The sequence below is a fragment of the Pleurodeles waltl genome, chromosome 2_2 (genome assembly GCF_031143425.1).
Source record: "Pleurodeles waltl isolate 20211129_DDA chromosome 2_2, aPleWal1.hap1.20221129, whole genome shotgun sequence".
NCBI lineage: Eukaryota > Metazoa > Chordata > Amphibia > Caudata > Salamandridae > Pleurodeles > Pleurodeles waltl.
The window spans coordinates 231,986,113-232,013,465 of record NC_090439.1 but is presented as its reverse complement, the minus strand read 5'-3'; the positions used below and the strand labels follow the sequence as shown (position 1 = coordinate 232,013,465).

At 42.9% G+C, this 27,353-nt stretch overlaps 1 protein-coding gene across 1 annotated transcript in view; it reads right to left on the bottom strand.

The window, feature by feature from the left end:
* The window catches only part of ADAMTS16 (ADAM metallopeptidase with thrombospondin type 1 motif 16), a 757,015-nt gene that overhangs the window by 213,207 nt on the left and 516,455 nt on the right, over positions 1-27,353 (bottom strand). Inside the window, exon 17 of the mRNA XM_069219698.1 lies at positions 13,513-13,651. Within this exon, the coding sequence (XP_069075799.1) occupies positions 13,513-13,651 (139 nt within the window). The remainder of the gene's footprint in view (positions 1-13,512; positions 13,652-27,353) is intronic.

Genomic DNA, 27,353 nt, shown 5'->3' with positions numbered 1-27,353 from the left:
ACCTAACCTCCAAGCGGGGAAAGAGCCATGGCCCCTGTGAGAAATGACGAGAGAAGCAAAGAGCTGGAGGTCTTTCTCGCCACCTCTGATCTGCATAATGTGATGGAGGAAGCTGGATCTGGCATGCTGGGGTTACCCAGTCTTAGGGGAAGGAATAGTTCCTCAGTAATTGTATATATTTTAATTTCCTAAAATTGAATGAACTTGCTGCCTTATGGCACTATTATTAGCACCAGTTTTGGCGACCAAAATCCGATTGATATAGCCTTACAAGTGCCCCTATAGGGAGATCCCCCAGATTGTTCCTGGCCTTAGTAATTTATTGGAAACCACGAATAATTTCAGACTTCGCTGAAAAGTGTCTGACCCTCCGAAACTTCTCACAAAGGTGATAGCTGGCAAAATGGGATGCTTAACGGAGGATATTGAAAAAAGGGGTGATTGTTACCTCTTTTACCGCATTCTGTGTTAGGATCAGACAGTGCCTTACGGCAACCATGAAATCAGCGCATCAAGACTCACGTTGGTTTGACCACAAATGCTCTCTGGCCAATCTCCTTTAATGTTGAGCTTTAAATGTGCACCCTGTGATTGTGCACTTGTGGTCATCCAGCGAACTCGTAAGTTAGTAACAAGTAAGAGAAGTAAGCAGTTATCACTTGTCATTGGGCCTTACTAACTGATACAGCCCAAACTAAAAATAGTAAGACCTTTCGTAAAGCTGTATCAAATATGAGATCTTTAGACCAGGGAGGTACATCCATTAGCTGTCACGTAAATGGGGAGAAATGGGTGGCATGTTTTGAGAACATTTATGCAGATAATGAGTCTAATTGTGCACAGGTAGATCTTAGGGATTCATCACCTTTTGTTATCAGTTTCCTTGCAGGAAGTCTCAGTTGCCATTTACGAGAGTGCAGGAGGCAAAGGACCAGGGCCGGATGGCGTCCCCATTGGTATAAATAAGTGCAATATGAACCTTTAGGCCACACTGCTGACAAATGTCTACAAGAGCTTGAGTCATTTCACAATTCCAAACTCCTAACTTACTTTGGTTACTGTCCAAATTTTTTATGAAGGGAATCGCTTCGATCCCAAATGCTATCGTCCTATCTTATTGGTTAATATCCGCGCCAACATTCTTGGTAGAGTTCTATATAACAGAGTACTGGAGTGCGTTAACAAAACAATATCTAAAATGCCTGCCAGTTTGGCTTTTGTAATGATATAGGAACATCTCAATCTACACTTGATCATTGGGAAATATGCTGTGGCAAAACACTACATCTAGCTTTTATGGACTTGTTGATGGCTATTGACTGCATCAGCCAGCCAAAGCAGTGGCAACTCCTTAAGCTGGGAATGGATTTGAAATGAGTACATCTGTTAGTATCTCTGAATGCAGGAACAAAAGGCCGGGTCAAGTTTGGTAATAATGGAATAGTGCCAGATGAACTTTGAATTGTGAGAGGGGTCCGCCAATGATGTGTGCTTGCCCCGTTGCTATTCATCTTGTATATAAACTATCTTAGTTCAGAGTTCATTAAGTGTACCCCCACATGCCAATGATAAATGATGCATCTTTTCCTGCACTACTCTAAGTGGATGATGCAGTGCTAATCCACACTCCTAAAGCCTTGCACCTACTAGTCCACACCTTTGTACATTTTATGGCAAAATTTGATTTGTCGACCAGCTTTGTGAAATCTTTTATAATGATTTGTGGCCCAAAGTGCACTCAATTCTTATCTATTGCAGTGGGTCTGAATATTTTATCAAACACTAGCACTTCCTCCTATCTGGGGGTCATTTTAGCTCTACTGGACCATGGTGTCCCCATATCACACAGAAAAATGCTTACCTATCTAGGGCAGTTGGCTCACTCCTCAGCCCAATGTCCATGCCTGGTGGCAGGGTGATTTTACCCCTCCTGCAAATATATTCTGCCCAGTGCGTACCTACCGCAACTTACGGAGCAGAAATCTGGGGAACAGGTGACCATACAACACTTCAGAGGGAAGAAAAGTCATTTTTGTAGAAGAATCTTGTCAGCCCCTGTATCGACTCCTCATTTTATTTTGCCGTAAGGTATTGGGATTCATTTATCTGTGTGATTATATTTGTATTTGCCCCACCCTTTTTGTGGTTATCTATTTGGATCATGGAAGAAATATCACTAATAAGATGCATACTTTCAGATGGTTTGTCCTGTGATAAGGATCTCTCCATCCCTTGGTTGGTGTATGTAAAAAAAAAATCCCTGGAAGAGATTTGTTTAACCGACAACTCTGACACAGCACCATATGCTGCCCTCATCAGGAAGCAAGCACACGCCTTATTATTAGAGCAGGTACAATAAGAGAGGTTAAGCATGGAAGGCTGACATTCAATTCTTATGAGCTATTTGCACCTTCATCCTGGGGATGCATCTACCAGTTGCTTGTGGAACACCAGTGGGAGCTGAGAGCGATCCCTATTTTTCCCTTTAAGGGCTGATATAACGAAGTATTCTTTATGCCTCCTGCTTGGATATAAGTTGGACTCCAGAGTATGCCCTTGCAGTAATATAATAAATTGTACACTAAAATGTTTTTAGTACCTCTTATGAAGCTTAGAGATCTTCTATATTGTTCTCAGGCGACCCATTTTTTACAAGGTTTATCAGATGATGAAATCTGCCATTGCGTCGTCTTGTTTCTTGGAGCAGCAGTACGTTCTAGAAGCACAATGCACCTTGATTAATCATGCTTGTTGGTCTTTCTGTTCATTTGAGCAGCAGCACTATCTAGAAGCACATTGCACTTTGATTAGTCATGTCTGATGTTTTTTGAATATCTTCTTTTATTGATTGGATAATTTTATGTAATTTTATCTGACAGTTTGACAGTTGAAAGGAGGATGGAGCCCTGACAGGCCCTACCTGCTGTTGCTGTAACCTAACGGCCTAACAAGTAACAAAGAACTTACTTCCTACCATGAGTAGTTCCAGAATCTTGCATAAAGACTGTGATCGCCATCTTTAACAAGCTTCTCAACTTTAAAAGTAGATCTTTTTTGCGGGGGGAAACGTTGGGCCTATTCGTTTGTGAGCTCTGAGCTTTCAGAAATTTAGTATGAGGTTTTCTGGGCTATCTCTAGGAGATATTAGCATATGGTTGATTGGTTGATTCATCTTCAGGAGAGCATGCAAAGGCATTTATGAACCCGGGTGAGATTCAGAAAGCCACTTGCACACCTTACTTCTACCTACGTGCACAAATAGAATGATTTGAAGACACAAATTTGCCAATCACAGAATGTGATTTTATTTTAAGAATAGACTTTATTAGGTTTTTGAACACATGCAAATTACCGACATCCTGAAGGACCTAACATAGGATGGAGACATAAATTCATACATGTGGTAGTGAAAAACAGATATAAAGTCAAAACAATAAAGAAAACAACCTGCACTAGCCAGCCCCCTACCAGCCACCCCTCAATTGTCCATGCACCAGCCAATATCTAAATACGTGTGGTTGAGTGCCCAACTCCCTATGTAGGCCATGGTCTTGAATGTCTTCATTGGCCCCTGAATCTTGAGGGCGCATTGGCTCCAAAACAATTCCCCGGTAGTCTGCCCATCTCTGCCAGATCTTATAGTGTTTCTGCTGGAAACCCTGAGATTGATAAACAGCTACCTCAAGCCCCATACAGTGGTCTACATCCCTCTTTCAGACTGTGAGCGAGGGTGGGGCCTTGGCCTTCCAATGCTATTTCTATATCACGCTTTGTGAGAGTAAGGCCAGAAATAAAAGTACATAACTATACCTATTTCCTCCAATGCCCACCTCTTTGTAACGTGTAGAAGGACCACCTTAGGATCTCGCTGTGGGGTCAAGAGAGAACCTCACCTAGGCAAGAGAGTACCCTGCGCCAAAACACATCTAACAACAAACAGCTCCACACAGAACGTATGAAAGTACTCTCAGCTGCTCCACAGAGGAGACATTGAGGTGAAGCCATCAGGCCACAGGTGATGGTGTGTTTAATAGGCCCTGTGTACGTTTTCAAATTGGATAAGACGGAGGTGGGTCGAGACCGCGGCCTCCTTGGGGTCCTCCAGTGCCTCCATCCAGTCATCATTCAGAACGCAGAATTTTAAACATATTTACTCACATATGAATTGTGTAATATAGGTGAATAAATCTGTTCTAATTTGTAATATCACTTTTGTTCATCACAAAAGTTGAATCAGCAATTATAAATACATTTACCCACACATCATATTATACCTGTAGTGTATATTATTAAGGGGTAAATAGGCCTTTCAGGAATGGAATGCCCACAAATTCACAAGGTTTTGGGTATTTAAAAACTTTGCACTTTGCACAGGCACATCCCCATTTGAATATGATTGGCAATTTACATATGTCAAGGGAGAGAAAAATTCATTACAGAAAGAGGGAAGGGGAAGGCCACACCCCTTTAACTGATGGATGGCTAAGAGGAGGAGTTTTCCACAGAAGGAAAAAGGAGCATGTGCAAATAAATTTTTGCTGACTGTTGTGGGTTCCAAACATTATTCTTGGAAATCTTTAAGAATTCCGAAAATGTACTAATCTGCTCTAAAAGTAATTGTATAACAGTGGATGTGGATTTACAAATTCATTTGTGAATTGGGTCCAGAGTGTCTACAAGAGAGAGAGAAGAGAGCGAGAAAGAGAGAGTCTGTGTATGTGTATGTGCATGCCAATTGTTTGCGTCTGCACATATCTACATGTGTGTGTTTCTGCCTGTGCACTTGTGCATGAGCACACAAAGCAGCAGAAATGCATTTCTTCGATTTCCGTAGAAGAAATGCAACTGCACAGCTGCGTTAAACATCTAAGTTGCAAGATGGGTTGCCGTACGATCTTTGCCGTTTTGCAGGCACGCAGATTTGCTATTAAAACCAGCATTTGAAAAGATGAAGAGAGGTTTGAGGCCATGTTTAAGAATTTCAGCAGTGTAAGAGCACGCAGAACTCGTTCGGTCTTCTGTTCCTTATTAACACTGTGTTTTGCAATGCAATTGCCCCTTTAGGAGGCCTTTCCATTGCTTATTCCTCCAGAACTAATGGGAACCTCCTTTCGCATCCTCACACACCACCCTAATCAAACTGTCCAGTAATGCTTTTCTACCATGCGGTTGCTAGGGAGCTTCTCCCACAGACGAATATGTGTTTATCCAGTACTGACTCCATCCCACTCCAATATTGAGTGTGTCGTGGATCAGGGCAGACAGCCATAAAGCTGTCAGTAAGGCTTGTCATGCTGGCAACGTTCTTTTAAAGATGTCCTACCACATCCACTTGCGTCCTAGCCAAGCCCAGAACTTTCTTCAATGAACCAGCAGGCACTCTTCATACGGTGTGCTTGGCGCTTCCTCCTAGAGAGGCTGTGATTCCCAGGGCAGTGCAGTGAATGATGCACATAGCTTGATGCAAAATAGGCAAGAATTAACTTCGCATCTACTGACACATGGTTTGGAGTTAACAGGGATTTCTGGAAAGTTCTCTTAGAAAGCAAACATTTTCAATTGTAGAACCAAGGTAAGGAAGCATAGTTCCAAGGAACATGTTGGAACAGCTACTTCTTTTAGCTGGTAAAATATTAATAAGATCTATACTACTACTAATACTAATAATAATAATATTAAGCTACTTGTAAAGAGCATAACAATCACTTTAAAAGAGTTTCTTGGAGCTAATTGACCCGAGTTCCAGGTCTCATTATTTGCAGGATTCAGTAGTTCAAGGTTGTGCCTACGTTGCTATACGGACATGCTATTCGTGACCTGGTGAAGAAAATTTCATTGAATTCAAGCATCAGTTTAAGAGATTCCTGTTTGGAACTCTAGCTCCTGCCACATGAACAGAGCACAGCTGAGCCACTGAGGGCCAGATTAGGGATGCACAAGCTGACTTTTATTTTTTTATAGATATTGTATAAATCATTCAAGTCTGCTTGAACTTCAGATTGCTCAAAAAGATTCAAAGTCTGATTAGAGCGCCTTGTAAATAGATGAACTTGTGTTTGAAGACGATTTTAAGATTGTCCTGTAGCTGGTGAATGGGATGAAGGTAAAGGTTATGTAACTTGTTAGTAGATGATTCCAAGGTTGTTCTATCGACGGGAAGGGGAAAAGGAAACCAGGTGAAGCTAATCAGTGCTTAATTTGTAAATGAAAAGGTGCCGGTGCCCAAAGCCCTCCTTTTAAACACGCGGCTGCTGCAATTAAATGTGTAAACATGGATTACTGAGGTGGCATAATCCTGAAGCCATCTCGGGCCTCTTCAATCCATTTAAAGCCACTCCCTGCCCCTTCTGCTCACTTTTTCAGCTTTCTACCTTCTCCCTTTGTCACGCTTCTTCATTTTCCCCTTCCTCCGTCTTTTCCATATGTGTCTTTTGATTGCAGCAAATGCTAGAGGCCGAAGAATAAGCCCTGGCCCTCAAAAATAAGTGCCGGTGCTCAGCAACGGAAACAACAAGCACAAATTGAGCACTGAAGCTAATGCGCTGTTTGTATTCCCCTATAGCACTGACTGCAGAGACTGTACGTGAGCATTATACCCGAGGTCCCAGGACTGCGTGGTACAGTTGGACAAGAAGCATTATTGTCCGGCCACATGTTTAAGGCCAGCTATCTGACCAGGATGTACAAGAAATAAAACCTGGCACTATATGGAGATTTTCTGGCTATATTATTCACGTCAAGTAATCCCAACTGATATAAGTATGCTTTGTTACTATTTTTGCAAATCTAACATTTTTCAATAAATGAAAGAACAAGTAGAATTAAAAACTAGGCAACACAAATGTGGACACAAAAAAGGGACATGACAGGCAGTATAGTGGCTATTGTAGTGTGCTTCCTCATTCAGCAAGTTTCAACAGGCACGTTTAACTACTTTGTGGAGCTGTGGTAGGTGCTCTACCCTGAAATATTTTTCGATCTATGTGTGTCTGAAATACTTCCTGACTCTCTGATGTTTCAAATTTTGCACATCTGGGAGACATCTCCAGCCAACATGAGGGTCCTAGAGAGATGCCATGAACACCTCAGCATGACACAATTATTCATCTTTTGTGGTGGGGGACAAAGTGAGAGGATCCTAATGAATCACTTTGAGGGACACAAAGAACCCTCCAGCAGGACGTTTTATTCTCTAGCGAGTAGGTGTTGTAGGGGAGGGTGAATTCCCTCAAGTGGTTGTCTGTTCAGATTGTTTCCTCTTTAGATGTTTCAGCAAAACGTCTGGTGGGGACAATGCAGTACAATGGCACTGCAAATGCTGCATTGTATCCAGAACCACTGTTCATCTGCACACTCACTAATTTAGGAAAAGCCTACTCGACTGACTGAATAATTTGATTGCACACTTTCGAACCTCACAAAATATTTATGCTATATTTGAATCAATCCAGGGACCGAAAAATGTGGTACTGCAAACTCACTCTTCCTGCCCAACCACTTCCTTAAGTACCTCACCCCTATTCAAACACATTTGCACCACTTTTCTTGAAGTAGATTAATATGTGCTGTTGCAGGACAAGTGTGGGTGCTGCTGCACATCCTGTGATTTTATTTTCTCCATTTCCCTTATCGTATATATAGAGCCCAACCCTTGCCATAGTAGCCGTGGGGTGCTTTATATATAACATCTCCGTCACACTAAAAAATATTTATTGCTTCAACTTCAAACTGAATTCTGAGGGAGTCAGTTTAGCTGCGACCTAACTACAAGGTAGGAGAAATTATGGTAAGAAGAACCCGATAGAGGTGTTTTAAGATTTTTTCAGGAATTTGAAAAATGTTGTGATTTTAGAAGATTGTTACAACATGTTTGCAGGCCAGAATAATTAACCTGATCTTAAACAATCCTCAACCTGCTGTTTTCCTTTTCCACCACTAGCAAAGCAAGCAGCACGAATTGCCCCCTCTCCATCGCCTCAATCCCTTGCCTCGGTTTCAGACTCCTCTTTTCTCCATCAGCTAGCATGTTCTCCTTTTCTCTCTTCTTTTGCCCTCTCTTCGCTGGTACCTTTACCTCCTGTCATATGGCGGGTCAATGCTTGCTTCTCGGGAAGAATAGCATGCTAAAGTAACGTATCCACAGCAGCTTCCGAAGAGCAGGAAAGAACGTTCTAACCACAAGATGTGTTTTACAGTGTCTTGGCTATAGTACGCCCCTCCATATCTTACTGTGCATTGCTGTGACTATGTCAGATTGAACCTTTGCAGGCAACAGGTATTGCTTGCATAAACGCCATCACACTATAATGGTTTTGCACATGGTTGTATTGTTTTAACGAAACCCCATCATAGATAAATTGCCTTCAGATGGGATAATCAGTTTCTATCTAGAAGTTCGATTGAAAGGTTTCAGAGTTTTGATATGTTGGACAAGTTATCAGCCTATATGGTATCCTTGATGGAAATCTGGTTTGTGCATCACGTTGGATACTCATCATGTTGGACAATCTGTAGCTTTGAGCAAGGACAGGTAACATTGGTTTAATCAGAATTTTAAAAAGGAATAAACAGGTGTTTTAAAATAAATGACAGTATAAATTAAAAAATTTAAAAAACGTGAAAAAGAAAAGGAAGGGATTGAACATTTCAGACAAGTAGTAAACCTTTTGGCAATTATTCAGTTTCCCACCACACAGGCTTATGTGGCAGGATTTTGTTGAAAGTCCACTCGAAAATCTCTGCAATGAGATTACTTCCAGTTACTATGTTGAAACCTATCATAAGGGCAAAACAACTTCAGTAAGCGACACTTGGTCACGAAAACGTGCGGGCAGAAGATGACAATGTACTTTGGTGACACTGCCAGTATGTTCATGTCAATGCCAGAAAAAAAGGGCAATGTCAGCAAAAACAGTTATTTTCCCACCTCCGAAGTACAAACTGGAAACAAACGTAAATTACGCCAAAACGATTTGGGATCATTTAAATTTATTTTTTACATGCTCAATAAAGAACTGAGGTTGCCATATTAAAAAAGAAAACTGAGGAATTTATACTGAATGTTCTATAAGTTCCAGCTGCTGGCCCCTTTAAGCTCTCAAAACACTAATACATGACCGATAATTACCTCGTTGAAACCAATGTTACCTCTAATAATTGATAACACAAGACTAGTGCACTTCACCTTAAATGGGAACAGGTTTTGTTTTCACCAGCTCAGCGATTCTTACAGTGCATTAACAAACTGGATAATTTCCTATTAAGAAAATATCGAGTTATGTTCATTGAATTAAAAGGTAATGATAAGCAAATTACTCCTTTTGTCACCACACACTGTTTTCTGATTTTGGTGATGCGAATTCAACACATGAAAGAAAGAATTCTATCAGCCTGATGAATGCATGTTCACCTTAAATAGTAGAACAGTTACTGATAACATCAGATAATCCATTTTCCAATGAAAATATGAATCATGCATTCATAAGTAAAAAAAATGCAAACAGGTTCTCCTGTAAAAATCTGTATACAGATTTACGACTTTACAAAGTAACTGAAAATTTACTTATCTCATCAAGGCTTTGAACTAAGAGCCAGATGGACTTACATACTGGATGCAAAAAGTGGTTTCAAATTGCGTATCGATTTTGTGTGGGAAGTCTTTTAATTTGCGATGTACCAATAGGTAGGTTCCTAAAATTGCAGCTGGTTGCAGAACAACCCACCTAATTAATATCCCTTAGGTATATCACAATTTGCAATCCCTTGTGATTGCTACAACGACCATGATGATAGCTTGCAAGAGAAAGCAGACTACTGTTCCTGCATATTACATTTCAAAATGTAAAACTATATTTTAAGCATACTGATATCCTTAATACAAAAAGTTTTTTTTCAAAGTTTTCTATTTTGAAACAAATCACTGACAGTTGACACTGCCTACTGCCCCCAGAGATGCCAACCTGGCTTCCAAAGGGGAAGAGGACCAAAGATGAACTTTTGCCATTGCAAAAACTTGCATCCAAATTTGGAATCAGTGACTGATCGATAATTTGTGACTGCAAATATGGCTGCAAATCATTGTTCCCCATGTTAGCTATTCACAACTTAGGAGGAAAGCCTAAAACACGCCACTTCTAAATTGTGAATCAGTAATAATCTCTAAACTCATTTTGCGATTCAGAAAAACTCAAATGTTGTGGGTTTGCCCAAAAAATAAATTGAATGCATGCTCGATTTAGAGTGCCATTAAATACTTTATTAGTTAATGCAAGCCTATGGGTCTTGCCAGTAAATGAGTCAACTGTCTAAGCAAGCACAATCCAAACTTAGTTATAACTATCCTGCCCATGAATAGCGAACAGGAGTCTAAATTGAAACCCCTGGCTAACAGGCCATGATCACCCTTATCAAAAGCAGTGAAGAAGACAACATAAGCACAGTAAAGTAGCACTGATTTATCTACTAACAGCCTAAAATAAAGCAGATTATACACAGTAACGTGACCATGCCTAATCCTATTTGGGCATGGGCCAATGAGTGAAAATCTGCCACTCATTCAAACATATGTGCAGGAAGTTACGTGGCTAATAAATTCCTTGTTCAATCAAACAAGGCAAGTAAAGCTAGATGAATGGGCATGCGCCCCTTTCTTTCATAAGTGTTTTGCTACACCTAAAGCTCAATGAAACAAAAAATCACATATAGCCTCTTGTGAAATGTTCCGTGGTTTGATTTGGCTATGTTAAGCAGCACACACTTGTTTGTATGTTTACACTACAAATTTGACACAGGGGTTAGCTTTAATTTACCCACTGTGCTGCATACTGGTTTCCTCCTCCTTTGCACTGCCAACAGTTAAAAAGACAAGCCCTGGCAAAGCCAATAGGTCTCACGTATGTGAGATCTATTGGCTTTGTCAATGTATTTTAGCCATGTTACACAGCACCCAGGCTGCTGTGCAACCTGGCTGAAAGTAAACAAAATAAAAGAGCTATGACGTGGTCAAAGCTGGACAAATCATACCGTTCTTTTTTAAATTTTCATGTATGTTGTACACCATCTACACTGTTGTACAACATGGCTAAAACATAGACAAATCTGATAGATTTTGCATAAGTAAGATCTATAGGCTTTGCAAATTCTTGTTTTTTAAATCAGGCGACAGATACATAGGTTATTCTGCGCTAGCTGTTGGCAGCAATCAACTTATGAGCAGGCTCTTCAAAATACTCATAGATAAGAGATTCAATTAGTAAATGACCCCTCATTCATTGTATGCTGAGATGCTGCAAGCTCGGAGAGCAGTGCTGGGATGTAGTTAACAGGATGTCTGCCTCGTGCTGCCAGAGTGATTTATTTCCAATCTGAATGGAGGAGTGAGTGGGAGGGGGAAGAAGGATGTGGCGCTGTGGGCAAAGATGCCGTCTTTTAAACTGATGAACCATATTTGAGTCTCGGCATTGTCTGAACATCCTGTGATTCTGGGCAAATCACTTAATCTCCTGTGCATTCAAAAACAATGAATGTGAACTTGTGTAATGTAGCTGGTGCTCATGGATAGTGCCCCATTATCTTTCGATTGGGTCCAACTTGTGCTATTTAAAAATGCAAAAAAAATAAGAAGAAATAGTTCCTCTATCACAGTGGACCGACACTAATTAAGGTAAACCGTTCTGTACTTAGTCCATGCTCCAAACAAAGGCAATAGAGTGACAGCATTGAACTTGCTGCCGAATTAGAAGGCCACAAAGAGAATGTGATAATGATGCCAACGAATTGCAAGCAATGGGGGGCGTAAAGCTCCTTCTGAGCCAGTCACATCTGTCCCTCTCACCTCCCACCATCTTGGAGAGGAATGGCTGGTCTGGAACATAAGACGAAACTCAACAAAACTGAATGATAACTGTGTGAAGCAGAAAAATAAACATAAAGCTGAGAAGGAAAATTAGGTTGGTAGTGAGTTTGATAGCAAAATGACACAAGGAAATAGGAAATACCAGGAATCAGAAGGTAGGTACTCCCGCAGGCATGCAAGAAAAGTAATTTTGTAAATAAGGGATCTCCAATATGTCACAAGTGGTTGCACGAAAGAAGTAACATAACATGTAGTAATAATATAGGAACCTGATAAATTAAAAAGGGTAGCATCAGCAAATACAATTCACTGCTGTCTTACTTGTTTACATAAACGCCACGGTTGTAACTCAGGATATCAGGGTCACAAAAGGTGTGGGGCCAAAATATCGAGGACCAAATTTCGAGGCCCTAAATATTGTGAAGGGAAGTACATATAAGTAAATACAGATATACTTGATAGATAGATAGATAGATAGATAGATAGATAGATAGATAGATAGATAGATAGATAGATAGATAGATCAAAACAGCACCCTTTCAGAGTTAGAGTGACCCATAAATTATGCAAAACAGAAGAGAGAACTCTAGGTAGTTCCCAAGTTTAGGTGAAGAGCAGCTCCAGTAAGGAGCACCCTGCAACACCAGCCACACTCTAGATTTTTTTAAACTTATACTGGGTGCTTCTTTGTGTCTGAACGAAGTTAAACCTCTCTGATTAGCTATAACAATAGAGAAACATGCGCCAGGGGATGCCTTTGCCCATTCGAGGTTGGCTTTGATGGTATTTTACCAATCCACAGCTGTAAAACTGTGCCTGGAGTAGTGAAAGGTATTTGTCATTTTACAACTTGGTGGGGATTGCACTGTTCCAATCCTATGCTTAAAGATTTTACTGCACAAATGGCAAAAGACTTTGCCCCTTTCTAGCTTGGCATGGATGGCACTGTTGTAATCCTTTGCTTAAAAACTCTGCCAGAAAAGTAGGCATTTGAGATGAGCAAATCTAGGGGCTTGTTTAGAAGCCCCTTTGCGCTGCTGGTGCATCACTTTTTATATGGAAAACAGTGAACCACCAGCAGTACAAGGGGCTTGTAAATAAGCCCCCTTGAGTGTAGCTGGTGTTGCAGAGTGCTCCCTTCCGGAGCTGCTCTCCACCTAAACCTAGGAACTACCCAGAGTTCTTACACACACATACATATACCGTCAAGGGTTAAGGTACATGTATGTGAAGTTAAGTAAAGTAAACACATATTTCCTTTTTTTGGAACTCGATACATAGGCCTTGATATAATGGCCCCACAATGTTTTTCTGTCGGTATTCTGGTGGAATATCGAGTTTGAGGTGCCTTTGAACATACAGTACAAGCGGTTCCGAAAAGCATGAAAGTTCCTCACATAATAGTTCTATGGGTCATAGATTGTCATTTTATCAAACTTCCACATAAAACCCGTAAATCAGCTTGATAACTATTAAGTATGGTCCTAATATGAAAACACGCATACAATCTGGATCTAGTCCAGCGAGATTTGCTTTACCAGAAAAAGACCCCTAGGCTGTAACTAAGTTTTTAATAAAACACACAAGCAGCCACAGCAGGCCCATAAATCTACAGAAAATGCTTCATGCTAGGGAGTAATATGGCACAGATACATTACCTCCTCCACAGGAGACCGAGCACTCTGACCGAATGATGGCCCATGTGTAATTGTGCTTCGGGGTTGACTTTTTGGCACCGTCTGACTTTGGCACAGTGTACTCCCAAGCAATTCCTGGGTTTTTACCCTGGAGGAGCACCTAGGGGATTACCAAAAAGGAGTCAGTAAGAAACAGCATTATGATAACTCAACCATATTAAGCCCCTCTTCATTTGAGTAGCACAAATAATGTGGTATTATTACCCAACTTAAATCCTCATTACGATCCAGCCCGGAAATTACAATGGCACCGTCATGGGGTTACCACCAAAATACCATGCGGTCCAGGAATTACCTGGCCATTTCCTGCATGTTTTGAGCTAATACTGGCCCTTTTCTGCTTACATTTTTCAAACACCCTAAGGAGGTAGAAATGTTAGCGAAAATGCAGCTGATTTCACGTGTCCAATTCTGCACCCTTGATAGCTTCCAATGGTGTGTGATAGTAATCTCCACTCAATAAATCCACACAATTCGTCTCGAAGGCCTTAATGGAGCCTAACGTATCCGTGCTATTACGTATGAGTGAAATATTGTACGTGAACTTAGGCTAGGCAGAACTCATACAAGTGTCAGTTTGCAAACTCTTTCTTAAAGTGCCTTCCTGCACCGGTTTTACGCAACAGCACCACAGTACCTATGACTCACTGTGAAAGGCCTGGACGAGTGGAGAATGTGGAATTTGGTTTAAAATTCAGCATTTCCAATAATTTGATATCGTTCACGGAAACCTCGCCGTGCACTGTTTTTGTTCACTCAGAAAGGAGACCTTGAAAGAGTAACTGTTGCTCATCTTTGCCAGGAAGAGGTTTTCTTGAGTTTAGTGCAAGGGAGGTCTGGGAATCATTTTCACTCAAAGTAAATGAATTACACTTAAGGCAGTTAAACTACACTCCAGGTTGTATTTCCTAGCTCCATGATCTAAACATTTCCTGGCACCCTAATGTTTAGAAATCAATTAAAAAATTAAATTCGTTTACAGAAGTCCAAAAGTTATTTAATTATTTAGATCAGCTACGTAAAATAATGGGCGTGTGCCCCTACATGTCATGTATTCCACGTGTCTGAAATATATATTTTTTCACAGGTATAATGTATTCATTTGCAGGGTAGAGGACATATTCTTCGAAGGTTTGCTGTTGATATCTGGTATGACCTAAAGGTCATTACCTCCCGTCCCTCCCTCGCCTTCCTTTAAACCAATGAGGCTTCCTGCCTCCCACTAGACCCTCCCTTCCCCTTTTAAAACCCCCCCTACCCATACCCCCTCCTGTTCTTTTTGTCTAGCCCATGCTAGACGTTCCCTTTCACTTACCTTCACGGCAGGGCCTGGGGGACATCGTTGGATGCACTCCTCGGGACGCGGAGCTCCGCGAGGTGTGCTTCGGCCGGGTGCGTCTTTTCTGAGCTGGCGGGGCTGCTCGTAAGACGCGTCCTGGGAGGTGGCTGACGGGGTCAGCCGGCTCTTGGTGGCTGGGGCGTTGAGTTCCGGTTTTTCTTCGCCGCGGAGCCGCGAAGTGATGCCGAAGAGTGTTTTTTGGTTTCTGTGCGGGTAGGACGGGCGTTCTGCCCGCATTTTTGACTGAAATTCTTGTTTTGACCTTTATATGGTGACAATGTGTTCTGTGGATGAGATCATGCCTACAGATTCAGTTAATGGACGGAGGATTATTTCTTCTTCCTCCTCAGGGGAGGGAGGTGCTGATGGCATTTCCACTCCTGGGAGCCCCCAGTTCAGGGTGGTGGTGCTGCGCCCCTCCTGTCCAGGGAGGAGGTGCAGGTGATGTTCGAGGGGGCTGTTTCCAGAGCTCTTCATGCGGGGATGGCCAGGCCTAGTGGGGCTAGGGCTACCCATTCTCCTGCAATTACAGGGAAGTCCTCCTCAGAGAGTGAGGGGGGGGGTTGCTCCATCTACGTCCTCTGGGGGTGAATATGGCTCCTGGAAGGTGATGTGGGTTGTGTTGGCACATGGACGGAACTATTTGGGGTTTCCTGTGTTTCGACCTACCAACTCTGGCTCTCACTTATTTCCACAATATCAGACGCCGTCTGAATTTTCCATGCCTTTTCGGGGACCTGTGGAGGATATGGTGTTTCGAGAATGGAGGATGTGGATAAGGCTCAGGTTCCACGGTTCATTCAGACACTTTATTTACTTGTGAGTGAGGAGGTATGTCCTCCCTCGGTCCTCCTGGATTCAAGTTTGGCTACCCTGATTGGCAGAACGGCTGTCGAGCCGTAGAATTGTGTGCCTTCTGATGCCTTGGACCGTAAGGTGGACTCGGGGCTTGAGAGGGCTTTTGCGGCTATGAATCTGGCTCTGAGGGCAGGTATTGATTCTGCTTATGCGGCCCAGTCGTTGGTGCAGGACTTGGTTAATCTGGCAGTGGCTGTTCAGGTTGGGGCAAGGTGTTCGGAGCTCCTGGCTAGTATGGAGCAGCAGGCCAGGTTGTTGGCAGATGTGTCTTCAGATGTGGTCCGTACTTCGGCTCTGGCGTCTGGTGTTTTGATTGGGGCCCGGAGGTCCCTCTGGTTACGAGCCTGGAAGGCCGGCCCGGGGGGGGTAGTCTGCCTGGCTGAGACTACCTTTTGAGGGTCATAGCTTGTTTTGGGTTCAATTACCTTCAATGCTTTACAAAGCTTTTATGGAACGGAAGCATGCCTTGCCTTTTAATGGGGGTTCTGCTTCAGGTAAAGGGTGGAAGGAGCATTCCCGTTCTTCTCCTACGATGGGGGCCAAATCTTTTTCTTTCAGGAAACTGCGTTTTCAGCCACATTTTTCCCCTAAGATGTCGGCGCCTTCGAACCGGGGTGGGTTCAAGAGGGGGTCCTGACAATCACTGTGGGCCTGGCATAGAGCTGGTTGGGGGATGGCTGAGTCACTTTCTTTCGACTTGGGTGGAGAGTGTCAGCGATCGTTGGGTGCTGGACATTGTGGCCAATGGTTACATCATCGATTTTGTGGTGATGCCTCCAGATTCGGGGGTACGTCTCACTCCTCTACCTGCAGGAAGGTCGTGGAGAAAGGCATTGTTGGACGGAGTCCGGGACTTGCTGGTCATAGGGCCGTTGCTCGCTCCCCGCTGGAAGTTAGGGGTCAAGGCACTTATTCGTTATTTTTTCTAGTTCAGTAAGTATCGGGGGGTTTCGGCCTGTGCTCAATCTGAAGGAGGTGTATGCTTGGTTCGAGTTGGTGCATTTCTGCATGCTGCCTATTCTGACTGTTTTTCCCTTGGTCAGTCAAGGGGACTTTCTGGTGTCACTGGTTCTGCAGGATGCTTACCTGCACGTGCCTGTGGCAAGGTCTTCGCGGAGGTTCCTGAGGTTTGCTGTGGATCTGGTGCACTATCAGTTTTGTGTACTGCCGTTCGGCCTCAAGTCTTCTCCTCGGATTTTTACGAAGGTGCTGGCCCCCCTGGTGGCTTTGCTACATTCAGAAGGGGTGTTTACTCATCCATATCTGGACGACATTTGATCCATGCAACCTCGCGGTCCCTATTACAGAGGCAGGTGGCCCAAGTTCTGGTGTCCGGCAGACCACTGGTTTTTAATCAACTGGGGGATATCAGATTTAGTCCCATCCCAGGTTCTGGTTTTTCTAGGGTCTCGGTTTCGGACTCTTCTTGGCTTGGTGCCAGTGTCAGAGATGAGGTTAGTGGTGCTCCGGTCCATGGTGAGGTTGGTTGTGGTACAGACTGCCCCCGTGCTCTTCTATGGTTGCGGCTGCAAGGTCATTTGGTGGAACTGCGGTGCTTGTTCAGACAACTTAGTGGCCAAGGCTTATGTCATCCGACACGGGGGGACCAGGTCAAGGGCTTTATTCAGTCTGGCCAGGTAGATTTTTGTGGGGGCTCAGGGGGGGTTCCTTCTCTCAGGGCTAAATTCATTCAGGGGGGTGGTCAATGTGCGGGGGGATCTGCTGAGCAGGGTGTTACTTCCTCTCAACTTTTCTCCCTCCGGAGATCGCTGTTTCTTCATCTGGTTCGGCTCTGGGGTCTTCCAGTGCTGGATGTGTTCGCGGCCGAGGAATACGCGATGCTCGGTCACTTCGGCTCCCGGTTTCGGTGTCCCCGAGCCTGGGAGGTGGACGGGATGTCGTGTCCTTGGCCAAGGGGCCTTGTGTGTGCGTTCCCTCCGTTTCAGCTACTCAGGTCTTTTCTGAAGGGTGCGGCTTCTGGGGGACAGGGTTATCCTGATTGCTCCCCATTGGCCTAGGGCGAATTGGTTCCCATTGCTGCGGCTGAGGGCATCCGGTCGGATGTGGCCTCTTCCTCTGTGTCCGTCACCCCTGGAGTTTCCCTGCTTCTCGATGGGGTCTTGGAGGAGGTTACACTTGAAGGCCTGGAAGTTGATCGCAGAGGTTTGACGGGTCTGGGGGTGCCAGTGGATTTGAGTTCTACTTTGCTGGGTTCCAGGCGGCGTTCCACTTTACTTTCTTGGGTAGGCAGTGGTAGGTTTTTTCTTCTTGGTGCTTGAGGCATGATTTGGATCCTACCGGCGCGTCTCTCTTTGATGTGATGCAGGTCATGCAGGACGGTGCACAGTTGAGGTTGTCAGGGGCGTCTCTGCTGGTACGGTCGGCGGCTATTCAGGCATTTAGTGGTCCGTGGCGTAGTCTTCCGGTTGAGGGTTGTTTGATGCCGGGATTTTTTTTCAGGGGCTTCTTAATTTGTTTCCTCGCCCTGTACGTTCTTTTCCTTCATAGGTTCTTTCTTTGGTGTTGGATGTTTTTACGGATTCACCTTTTGGACCTGTGGGGGACTGTGATTTACGACATCTTTCCTTATTGACGTTCTTTTTGGTGACCATTACTTCGGTTCGCCGTTTAAGGGAATTGGGGGCCTTGGCCTGTTCCTTTCCTTTTTGTAAAGTTTTTCAGGATCGGGTGGTTCTGGTTCCGGTACCTTCTTTTATCCCGAAAGTCAATTCTTCTTTTCATGCTCGCCAGGAGGTCTTCCTTCCTTCCTTTTGTCCGCATCCCGCTTCGGTGGAGGAGGTTCATTTGCATTCGTTGGATGTACGCAGGGCTTTGTTGGAGTACCTGCGTGTGGTGGCTCCTTTCCGTAAGGGTGCTTCGTTTTTTGTAAATTTCGGGCCGGCCCGTAGAGGAGATGCCTTCCACGGCTTCCTTGTGTCGGTGGGTGAGATCATTGTTTCTGTTGATTTTTTCCTTGTAAGGGGTTGTTCCTCCTCTTGGGATTCAGGGTCGTTCTAACGGGGGTATGGCGGCTGGGGTGGCAGAGCTTCATGGGACTTCAGTGGTGGAATTTTGCAGGGCCGCCGCTTGGGACTCTCCTTTGACGTTTGTTCGGCATTATGGGCTGTCGGACTTGGGTAGTTTGGAGTCGGTATTGGGTCACCGGGTCTTATCCTCTATGAAGTAATAGGGGTGGGATTTTGGTGGCCTTTGTGCATGATATTAAACTTCTTGCAACTCAGTGTCCGTCTCCTGTGTGTTTCTTGCTATGTCTCATTGGTTTAAAGGAAGGCGAGGGAGGGACGGGAGGTAATGCGTCCATTTTCTTATGATAATGGCATTACTCCTAGTCCTACTCCCTCGCCTTCCTTTCCGTTCCCTCCAGCCCTCCCGGTACGGACTGTCTGAGTTGCTGCTTGGGCTTGGTTTTTGTACAGGAGGGGGTATGGGTGGGGGGGGGGGGTTAAAAGGGGAAGGGAGGGTCTAGTGGGAGGCAGGAAGCCTCATTGGTTGAAAGGAAGGCGAGGGAGTAGGACTAGGAGTAATGCCATTATCGTAAGAAAATGGACGCATGAGATCAAATACTTGCGTGCAAAATCAGTTTGCTAATCTCCAGAGACCTTTAAATTAAGTAATATTCTATTACGTACTTATTTGTTTTAAAATTGTTTTAATGTGGAATAAAACACCATTTAAAAACAATTTCTCTGTACTCATGAAATTGGATATTGCAAGTTATGCTAGATGCTTTAATGAAGCATATGTAGATTATTGTCACATTGTCTATCGGTACTTTTACTTACGTGACCGTAAGACATTTAAAAGGGATAAGAGGAAAAATCAAGGTGCAGTGTCGTTGTTGGTGTTTGGTGTTCCTTTTTCACCAGATATTTAAAACAAGCAGATACTTCTAGGAAATACTTGTTTTTCTTGGCTGTCCTTTCTGTTTTATGTTGTGACTTAAAGGCTTGAACCAAAGGGCAATTATACTTTTTGATGTATGTTATTTTCTTTAAAAAGGGCACATTCGTGTATAATCATCTATGCATTTTTTGACAATTTGGGAAAAACACAGGGGAAGATTTATGAGCCCCTTGCACCAGTCATGTTGGTTGGTTGTAGTTTGGCAAAAACGCTGCTCCATATTTACAAAGAGCACAAAGCAAGCATTGTATCATTTTGTAACCTCTTGCGCCACATTATGTCTGCGACAGGCATAATGTATGCAAGGGGGGCCTTCCCGCATTAGGAAGCCCAGAAAAATGGCACAGTGGGATCTATGAGATTCCACTGCACCATTCTTAGCATCATTTTTAACGCCTGCCTGAGCAGGTGTTAAAATGATGCTCCCATTGTTTTTGATGGGCTTCCTTTCACTTCGGAGGATTAGGGTCAAGGTTTTTGGCACTAATCCTGCACAGCTCCAAACTAGCATCACAAATTTTTGACACTAGTTCCCTAATGTGTGCCATGGTTCACTGTATCATAAATGCAGTTCACACATGGTGACATTAGGGGGGCGCAATGGGGTGCAAGAAAAGTGGTGCATCATGACATGATGCACAACTTTTCATAAATATGCCCCATAGTTTTAGTCGTTGTCTTGTATATTCCATATTGTTTATATATGTAGCTGGTTTGGTCTGCTCTGTAGTTTACGTTTCTGATCTGAGTAAAATGTATGTTCAGCTGCTCTTAGCCAGGGTGTCAACAGGCAAGGCCTCTTCAGGAAAGGGAGGTTACAGACAAAGAGTATATTTCTGCCCCCTTTCCCCCCATTTATACCCATCCTTATCATGGGGAAAGGAGCAAAAGGAGAAGTGAAATTATGAAGGATTGGAAAGTTGGAACAAGATACTATTGGGATGGAGTCAACTGGGCTCATTGGATGTGAACATGGGCAAGAAGAATCGATGACAAACTTTACTGAGGGGATACAAAGGGCCTGATTTATATTTTTTTAGTGCCGCATTTGCGTCATGTTTTGATGCCAAAGTAGCCTAAATGTACAATATATAATTACATTTTGTAAGATTGTGCCGCTTTTGCGTAAAAAAATGACGCAAATGCGGTGCTAAGAAAGTATAAATCAGGCCCAAAATATGAAAGACACACCAAAACTAGCCTTCCACCTGCATTTTCATATTAGTTGTCTGCTTCATTTGATGTTTACCGCTAATTAATTACTTTCAACTTACTATGACAATGATGTAAAACATTTATCCGCAAGTGGTGCTGTCTCAAATTGAAGCAGAACTAACATTATTGCATTATGTGTATGGTTTGATGGTGGGGTAATCACATGGATAACACCGGGATTCTCCACTGCATTTCTAGTGCTCCCAGGATGGTGCGTCGCTAGTAGATGGTTTCTGTTTAGCACTGTCACTTACCATGCAGGTGGACATTTTGTGCTCTTACCAGACAAAAAACAAAATCAAGAATCTTGAATCAAAATGGCACTTCTAGTCTATTACTTTGCCTTTGAATACAGCACCATTTAGAAAAAATAGTTATTTACTAAGGGAATCTCATACTTTCAGTGGTAAGATGTGAAGGGTCACTTCTTGATGAAAAATGGTCCTGTGTTGGAAGAATGGATTTCTGTCTGGTAGAGATGAGTTCCCTTCACACAATCATTACTACTAATGATATTTTTTTTAAGTAAGAGCTATAATTATGAAGTTGTATAGAATCCAATGTGATGTTCATCATATCAGACTCCATTTGGGGGGCACAGGGCAAATAAGGGCACCTGTGCCCCAACCTTAGTAGCTGAGGTCGTTTGCCTCCAATGTCCCGGGGTCCATCCTACCATGGCTCTGCAAACTGGACCACGTACACCTTTTTGCCCTTGACGCTTAGGCTAGTGATGGCGAGCAGTCCAAGGTGCCTCTGGGAAGTCGGGTAAGGGGAAAAGTCTCAGAAGCTAGGCAGTCACACAACAGATGTGAAAATGTGATGTCCACCCTAATGTTTGTCTTTTTAGAACAGGATAAATACTTTATTCACCACAGAAAATAATTTAGCACACTCAAGTTAAGTCACTCTGTAGGGATACACCATAGAGTCTACAGGGTTCTTTAAAGAATGAAAACATGGAAGTTATCAAAATTAAAACTCAGGGGTAGGCACACTATGTTACTTCAAAACAGTTTCCTATCATCCTTTGACACATGGGTCAGTCAATAGCAAAAGCCTATCCAGTTAATTTTGTGGAATAGAAATGTTTTGTTTTATTGTCCCACTAATCTCTGTTAGCCTAATGTTCACAGTCAATGTCTCGCAAGCATTTCAAACTACCTTATCTGGTGCACACTTGGGATTAACGGGCACAGGTCTGCTAGTGGATGTGACTCAGGGGGAGATAGTGCATTGAGCCAGTCACACTCAGGCAGTCCTACCTCTATCTCTCCTCGGTCAGCTGACTGGCACAGAAGTGGTCCTACAAAGACAATTCAGTAGTCTGCTGCAGGGCTTGCAGTGAAGGATCTTGCTACTTTGATCTGCGATACTGGCGTCATCACCAAAGTGCAACAAAGATAGAGTTTTCACAGCACGTCTTTGTCTTTCTGCATGACAGTCTTTGAATTATGCAGTCTCTACTTTGAGGTGAACTGTAGCAAGTCAGACTTGACCTATCCTCAGTCAGATTGGACTCAGCAGTCTGGCAAGGAGAGAGGAGGAATCTGAGCACTTCATGGGTCTTCTTGATTATCTAACTTATATCTATGGCCCACTCCACACACTAGGCTTGGCAGCAGGGTTCTCCTGCATGGGCTATCAATCCCCTGCAGGGCCGGTCTCTCTTTTCTTCTGTCTCAGTAAGCAGGGAACTTCCACGTTCCCTGTCAGGCTCGCAGTTTCATTCAGCAAGGTTTGCAGAAACCAGACAAAGTCCCCTCATCTCTACAGGACTGGCTATTGGTGATATGAGTTCTGAAAGACAATGACTCTACTCCTAGGGCAGTGAAGCAGCTCAAACTGAATCAAAGTGGGTAAGTCTGAAACCCACTCTTAAGTGGTATTCTCAAACATGATTTCATTTCATACTTCATGTTTTCTCTGGAACCAGACAAGTTCTTCGTGCAAGGTGATGGATCCTCGTGATGATGCTGATTTGAAGCAGTATCCACATGACCAAAATAAATGTCAAGCTCTGCACCTGGCTCGATGGCCACTCAAAAGAAGCAAAGGGCCCAGGCTCTACTCAGTAACTTCACTTTCACTAGCAACTGTCTCTGCTGACTTAGCTCATCCCCACCATTCACCAAACCGTAGTGCTCAGGAAGGACTAGTCAGCAATCCCTTGCTAAAAAGGTCACATAGAATTTCTAAAGGCATCAGTGTCCCTATCCCTCCTCACTTCTAGCCTAGAGCAACATCCTCTTCTTCAACAATGCAGGCAATACACTTGAACTGTTTGGCTTAACTTAAGAAAATGTGCAAAGCATTTAGAAGCACCGCAACAGTTAAAAAGTAAAAAACACAACACAATAAAGATCTCAGTCCAATTTATAACAGTAGAGAACATTTTAATGAGCAAAATGACACCAAAATGACAAAAATCCAATATACCTGAGGTATGATTTTTTTAAAGCTTGAATTACGTTTTATCACCAAAAAGTGCAAAAAAACAACTCTGTGGAAGCTAGTTGAGTAAGATTGGGACAAAGGTAAGGTTTAGGGTCAAATGCAATGTAGCACGGTTTGGATAGAAAGCCCAGGATGGTCCCAGTCAAAGAATTACCTTCAGTAAAGCCTTCAACGAAGGCAGGAAATGTACTGAATGGGAACTGTCTGGAGTTTGCACCTGGAAAGCCATCAACATTGATTAAATCCTGCTCCTGGCATAAAATAATTCTATCTTCAGACTTACGCCTGTTTTAAAACTTGGTAGACAGGTTACTATGTCACAACGTGACAGATGTCCTGTCCCCCTCAATCTAAATCCCATTAAAGCCACCAGAAGACATGTCTATTGCAAGTACCCCAGATCAATCAGTTGCAGGTCATCCAAGAACAGTAATGTTACAGAATAATCCAATAAGTTTGTGAGGCTTTACTGTCCAGCAATTAAATGAGTGGCTGAATAATTTGAGTCCTGAAGATGTAACAGGAGGAACGAGTTACAGTGAAAGAGCAGAAAACAACTGAGAGAGAGATAAATCATTGGATATACCCAGATTGAAGTTAGAATTGAATGAAATGATGCTGGGAAATGTAGACACATTTCACTTAGAGATTTACACTGAAGATGAGTTGAGGTTCTTGTGCAAAGACATTACATTACAAAACATGAATGTCAAGCTTATGACAGACTATGGAATTAGCCCAGAGATATGATGTGGATTTGCAGAAATCAAAAACCCTTGAAGAGAACTTACAGAGTAGACTTTGCTGACAAGGACATTTTAAGCATGAGACCTCCTGGAATGAGATTGCAAGTTAGAGAATTGATCACTTACGTTCAGTAATTTGGCGCTTTAGTTAAGTGGGATGGAAGGTGGGCAAAGAAAAGAAATCAGAAGAAAATGGGAACAGTTTTATCTCCGAAAGGAGCAAGTCATAGTGAGGCAAATGTAAAGATGCTTCCCTTTGAGAGAAACTCCCAGTGGAGGATATGTTCACATACCTTGGAGTGGAAGTGATATTTGTCCTTCACAAATGATTATTTGAAATTGATAGAGAACTAGTAGAGTGGTACAAGCAGACAGAGAGATTTGTTAGTTTTCAAAATCATTGTAGGAAGATTTGAATACATTGTTTGACACTGAGATTTTGAGTGATATACGTAGATTGGCTTGACAGGGAACCTCCAAGAGATCCAGAGACAAATGTGGTATCTGAAGAAGTAATGAAAAAGTATCAGAAAATGACTGGCTTTTTTAAAAATAAGGTATAACCAAAAGACATTGACTGAGAATTGACAGGATGACTCACAAATCTGAGTCAATTCATTCCTATTATGAGAGATTGTTGCAGGCTTTCAAGCACTTCAGTGGTAGTGAAGCCATAAAAGCTAAAGAAATGGGTCACTTTGTGTTCAGATTTTTTAGGCATTGAAGCAGAAAAAAGTAACACAATTCAGCAGCATTTGATTTGTTGGCAGAACAAACTGATTGATGAGAGTTTGTGGTATGCAAAATAATGCAGTGATGAATTGGAATTGAAGCGGAAAAAGTTAAAGGAAAAAGTGATGGTAATGTAATTAAAAACTGCACAGAAATCTAGTCAGGCTCATTAGTTTGCAGTGAATAATGGTGGATTGCAGGGAACTCAGGTGATGAAAGGTAATGTAATAATTTTCTGCAGCAATGTAGAGGACATGGTGCTTCTGTAGATCAGAGTGCAATTGTTGATGTCCAGGCCTTGAAAAGAAGCAATCAGTTGGGCCATTGGAGGAGGGAGTGCCACTTAATAGTGTAAATAATCAGATACAGAGTGATTGAGCTGTACAAGCACAAAACAATAATCAGGTTCAAATCCAAGACTTCAGAGACCCTGAAAACAAAATGCAAATGTGTCCCTGAGACAGCAAATGTATGTTCCACAACACTGACGTCAGAGCAACAGACAAATGCTTTCTGACAGAATTTAAACCAGGGTACAGATGTAGATGTGAATCAATTGGCATTACAGTTTCCTTTAATGGATCTGAGTGATGATTATTTTTCAGGCATTTTTCAGTGAAGTTACCCCAAAGAAGAAAAGGAATGCATGCTAGTTGCTTATTTAGAAATGAATCAACCTGATCCATAGGTGAATGGTGATGGGTCACCATGTGTCATTTCTAGTCAACACATGTGCCACAAGTTCTACCATCAGAACAGCAGTAGTGCCGAACTTGCCACTTTCAGGAAAACAAATTGAAATTGTAGTAGTTGCAAATAAACAATTGTCCAAACCAGTAACAGAATCTGTCCCCGTAAAAATAGGGTCCTGTAAAAGTGCGTAGATGCAACTTGCTATGTAGTTTGAATTGTTCCATCAGCTGCACACCACATGGTAATGAGATCCACATGAATGACGAAGATGCAGCATTTAAAATTGTGAATCAAAGCTTGTGTTACATTGTACCCAATGTTGACATGTAATAATTTGCCAGAGGATTTAAAAGACACCATGTCCCCTGAAGGTTGGGACTTTTCAGGAACAGAAATAAGACTCATTAATTGAGTTGAGCTGATCAAAATAACAGTGAAACTGAATTCTGTGTACCCAAGAACTCCCCGGTGCACATGACCCCTGAAACAATTTCAGCGGTCACCCCTACAACAGATTCACTGATAGAAGAGGGAATCCTATGAGAGATAATGGGAAGTCCATGTAACTCTCCCATTATGAAATTGCTGAAGCCCAATTGAAAATGCTGCATAGTCCAGGAACTTAGAAAAGGGAATAAGACAGTTGTTCCATGTTGTCCTGTGGTACCGAATCCAGCAGTGATTTTATTCCAGAGTCCATGAGAAGCAGAGTGGTTCACCATGACTGATTTGTGATAAGCTTTCTTTTCCATACCACTGCATGAAGAGAGCCAGTATCCCTTTCCGTTTCGGTTTGGAAATCGTGTTTTGACATGGTGCTGAGCCCCACAAAGGTATACTGAGAGTCCATCAATTTTTACCCAGATCTTGAAAAATAATCTAGATTCACTTAAAATTCCCTACCATTCAGCCTTGGTCGAGTGCACTGATGACCTATTAGTGGCATCAGACACTCAGGAAGCATGCAGGAGAGATACCAGTGTCCCGTTGAACCACTTAGCTGAGAATGGACATGAAGTTTCCATGACTAAATTGCAGTACTGTAAGAAAGAAGCATTGTACTTAGGTCACCATATTGAGAAGGGTGCAAGGAAGGTGGCACAAGAGAGAATCTCATCTCAGCAATTCTGAAAATGAATCCCCCCAAAACACAGAAAGAACTCAGAATGTTTCTGGAAAGAGTTGCTCTTGGCTACTGTTGCCAGTGGATTCAGAACTTTTCCCTTTTGGCCAAACCTTTACAGGGGCTGACACACAATGATTTATCTGATCTGGTGCCATTGGTGCCATTGGATGACAACTTCAAACATGCCTTCACATAGCTGAGAGAAAATCTCTGTCATGCCCCTGCTCTGGGAATGCCTGATTGTAATAAATATTTTACTTTGGTTTGCTGTGAGAGGGAAGAAAGTGCTCTTTCAGTTTTGACTGAAATGCATGGACGTGCAAACAGACCTGTGGCATATGTTTCCTTCACACTTGAAACTGTGGCTTTGGCAGTACTAGGCAGTCTTAAAGCAGTTGCTGCTGTAAGCGTCAGTAGCAAAGCTATTACATGGAGAGCTGACTCCAAGGTTTGGCTTCCCGACTTCTCCAGAGTCAGATCAAGGGACAGACCTCAAGAGTGAAGTCCTGAAATTATGTGCAGCATTACAAGTTGAGCAAAGGTTACATCACAGTTACAGGCTTGAAGCTTCTGGATTGGTGGAGTAAGTTAACAGAACTTAGAAGTCCAGATTGGCAAAAGTATGTGCCTCCACCTCTCTGAAATAGCCTGATGCAGTGCCTCTTGGTTTGATGACTTTGTGCAGTACTCCAAGTAGAAATACTGGCTTGTC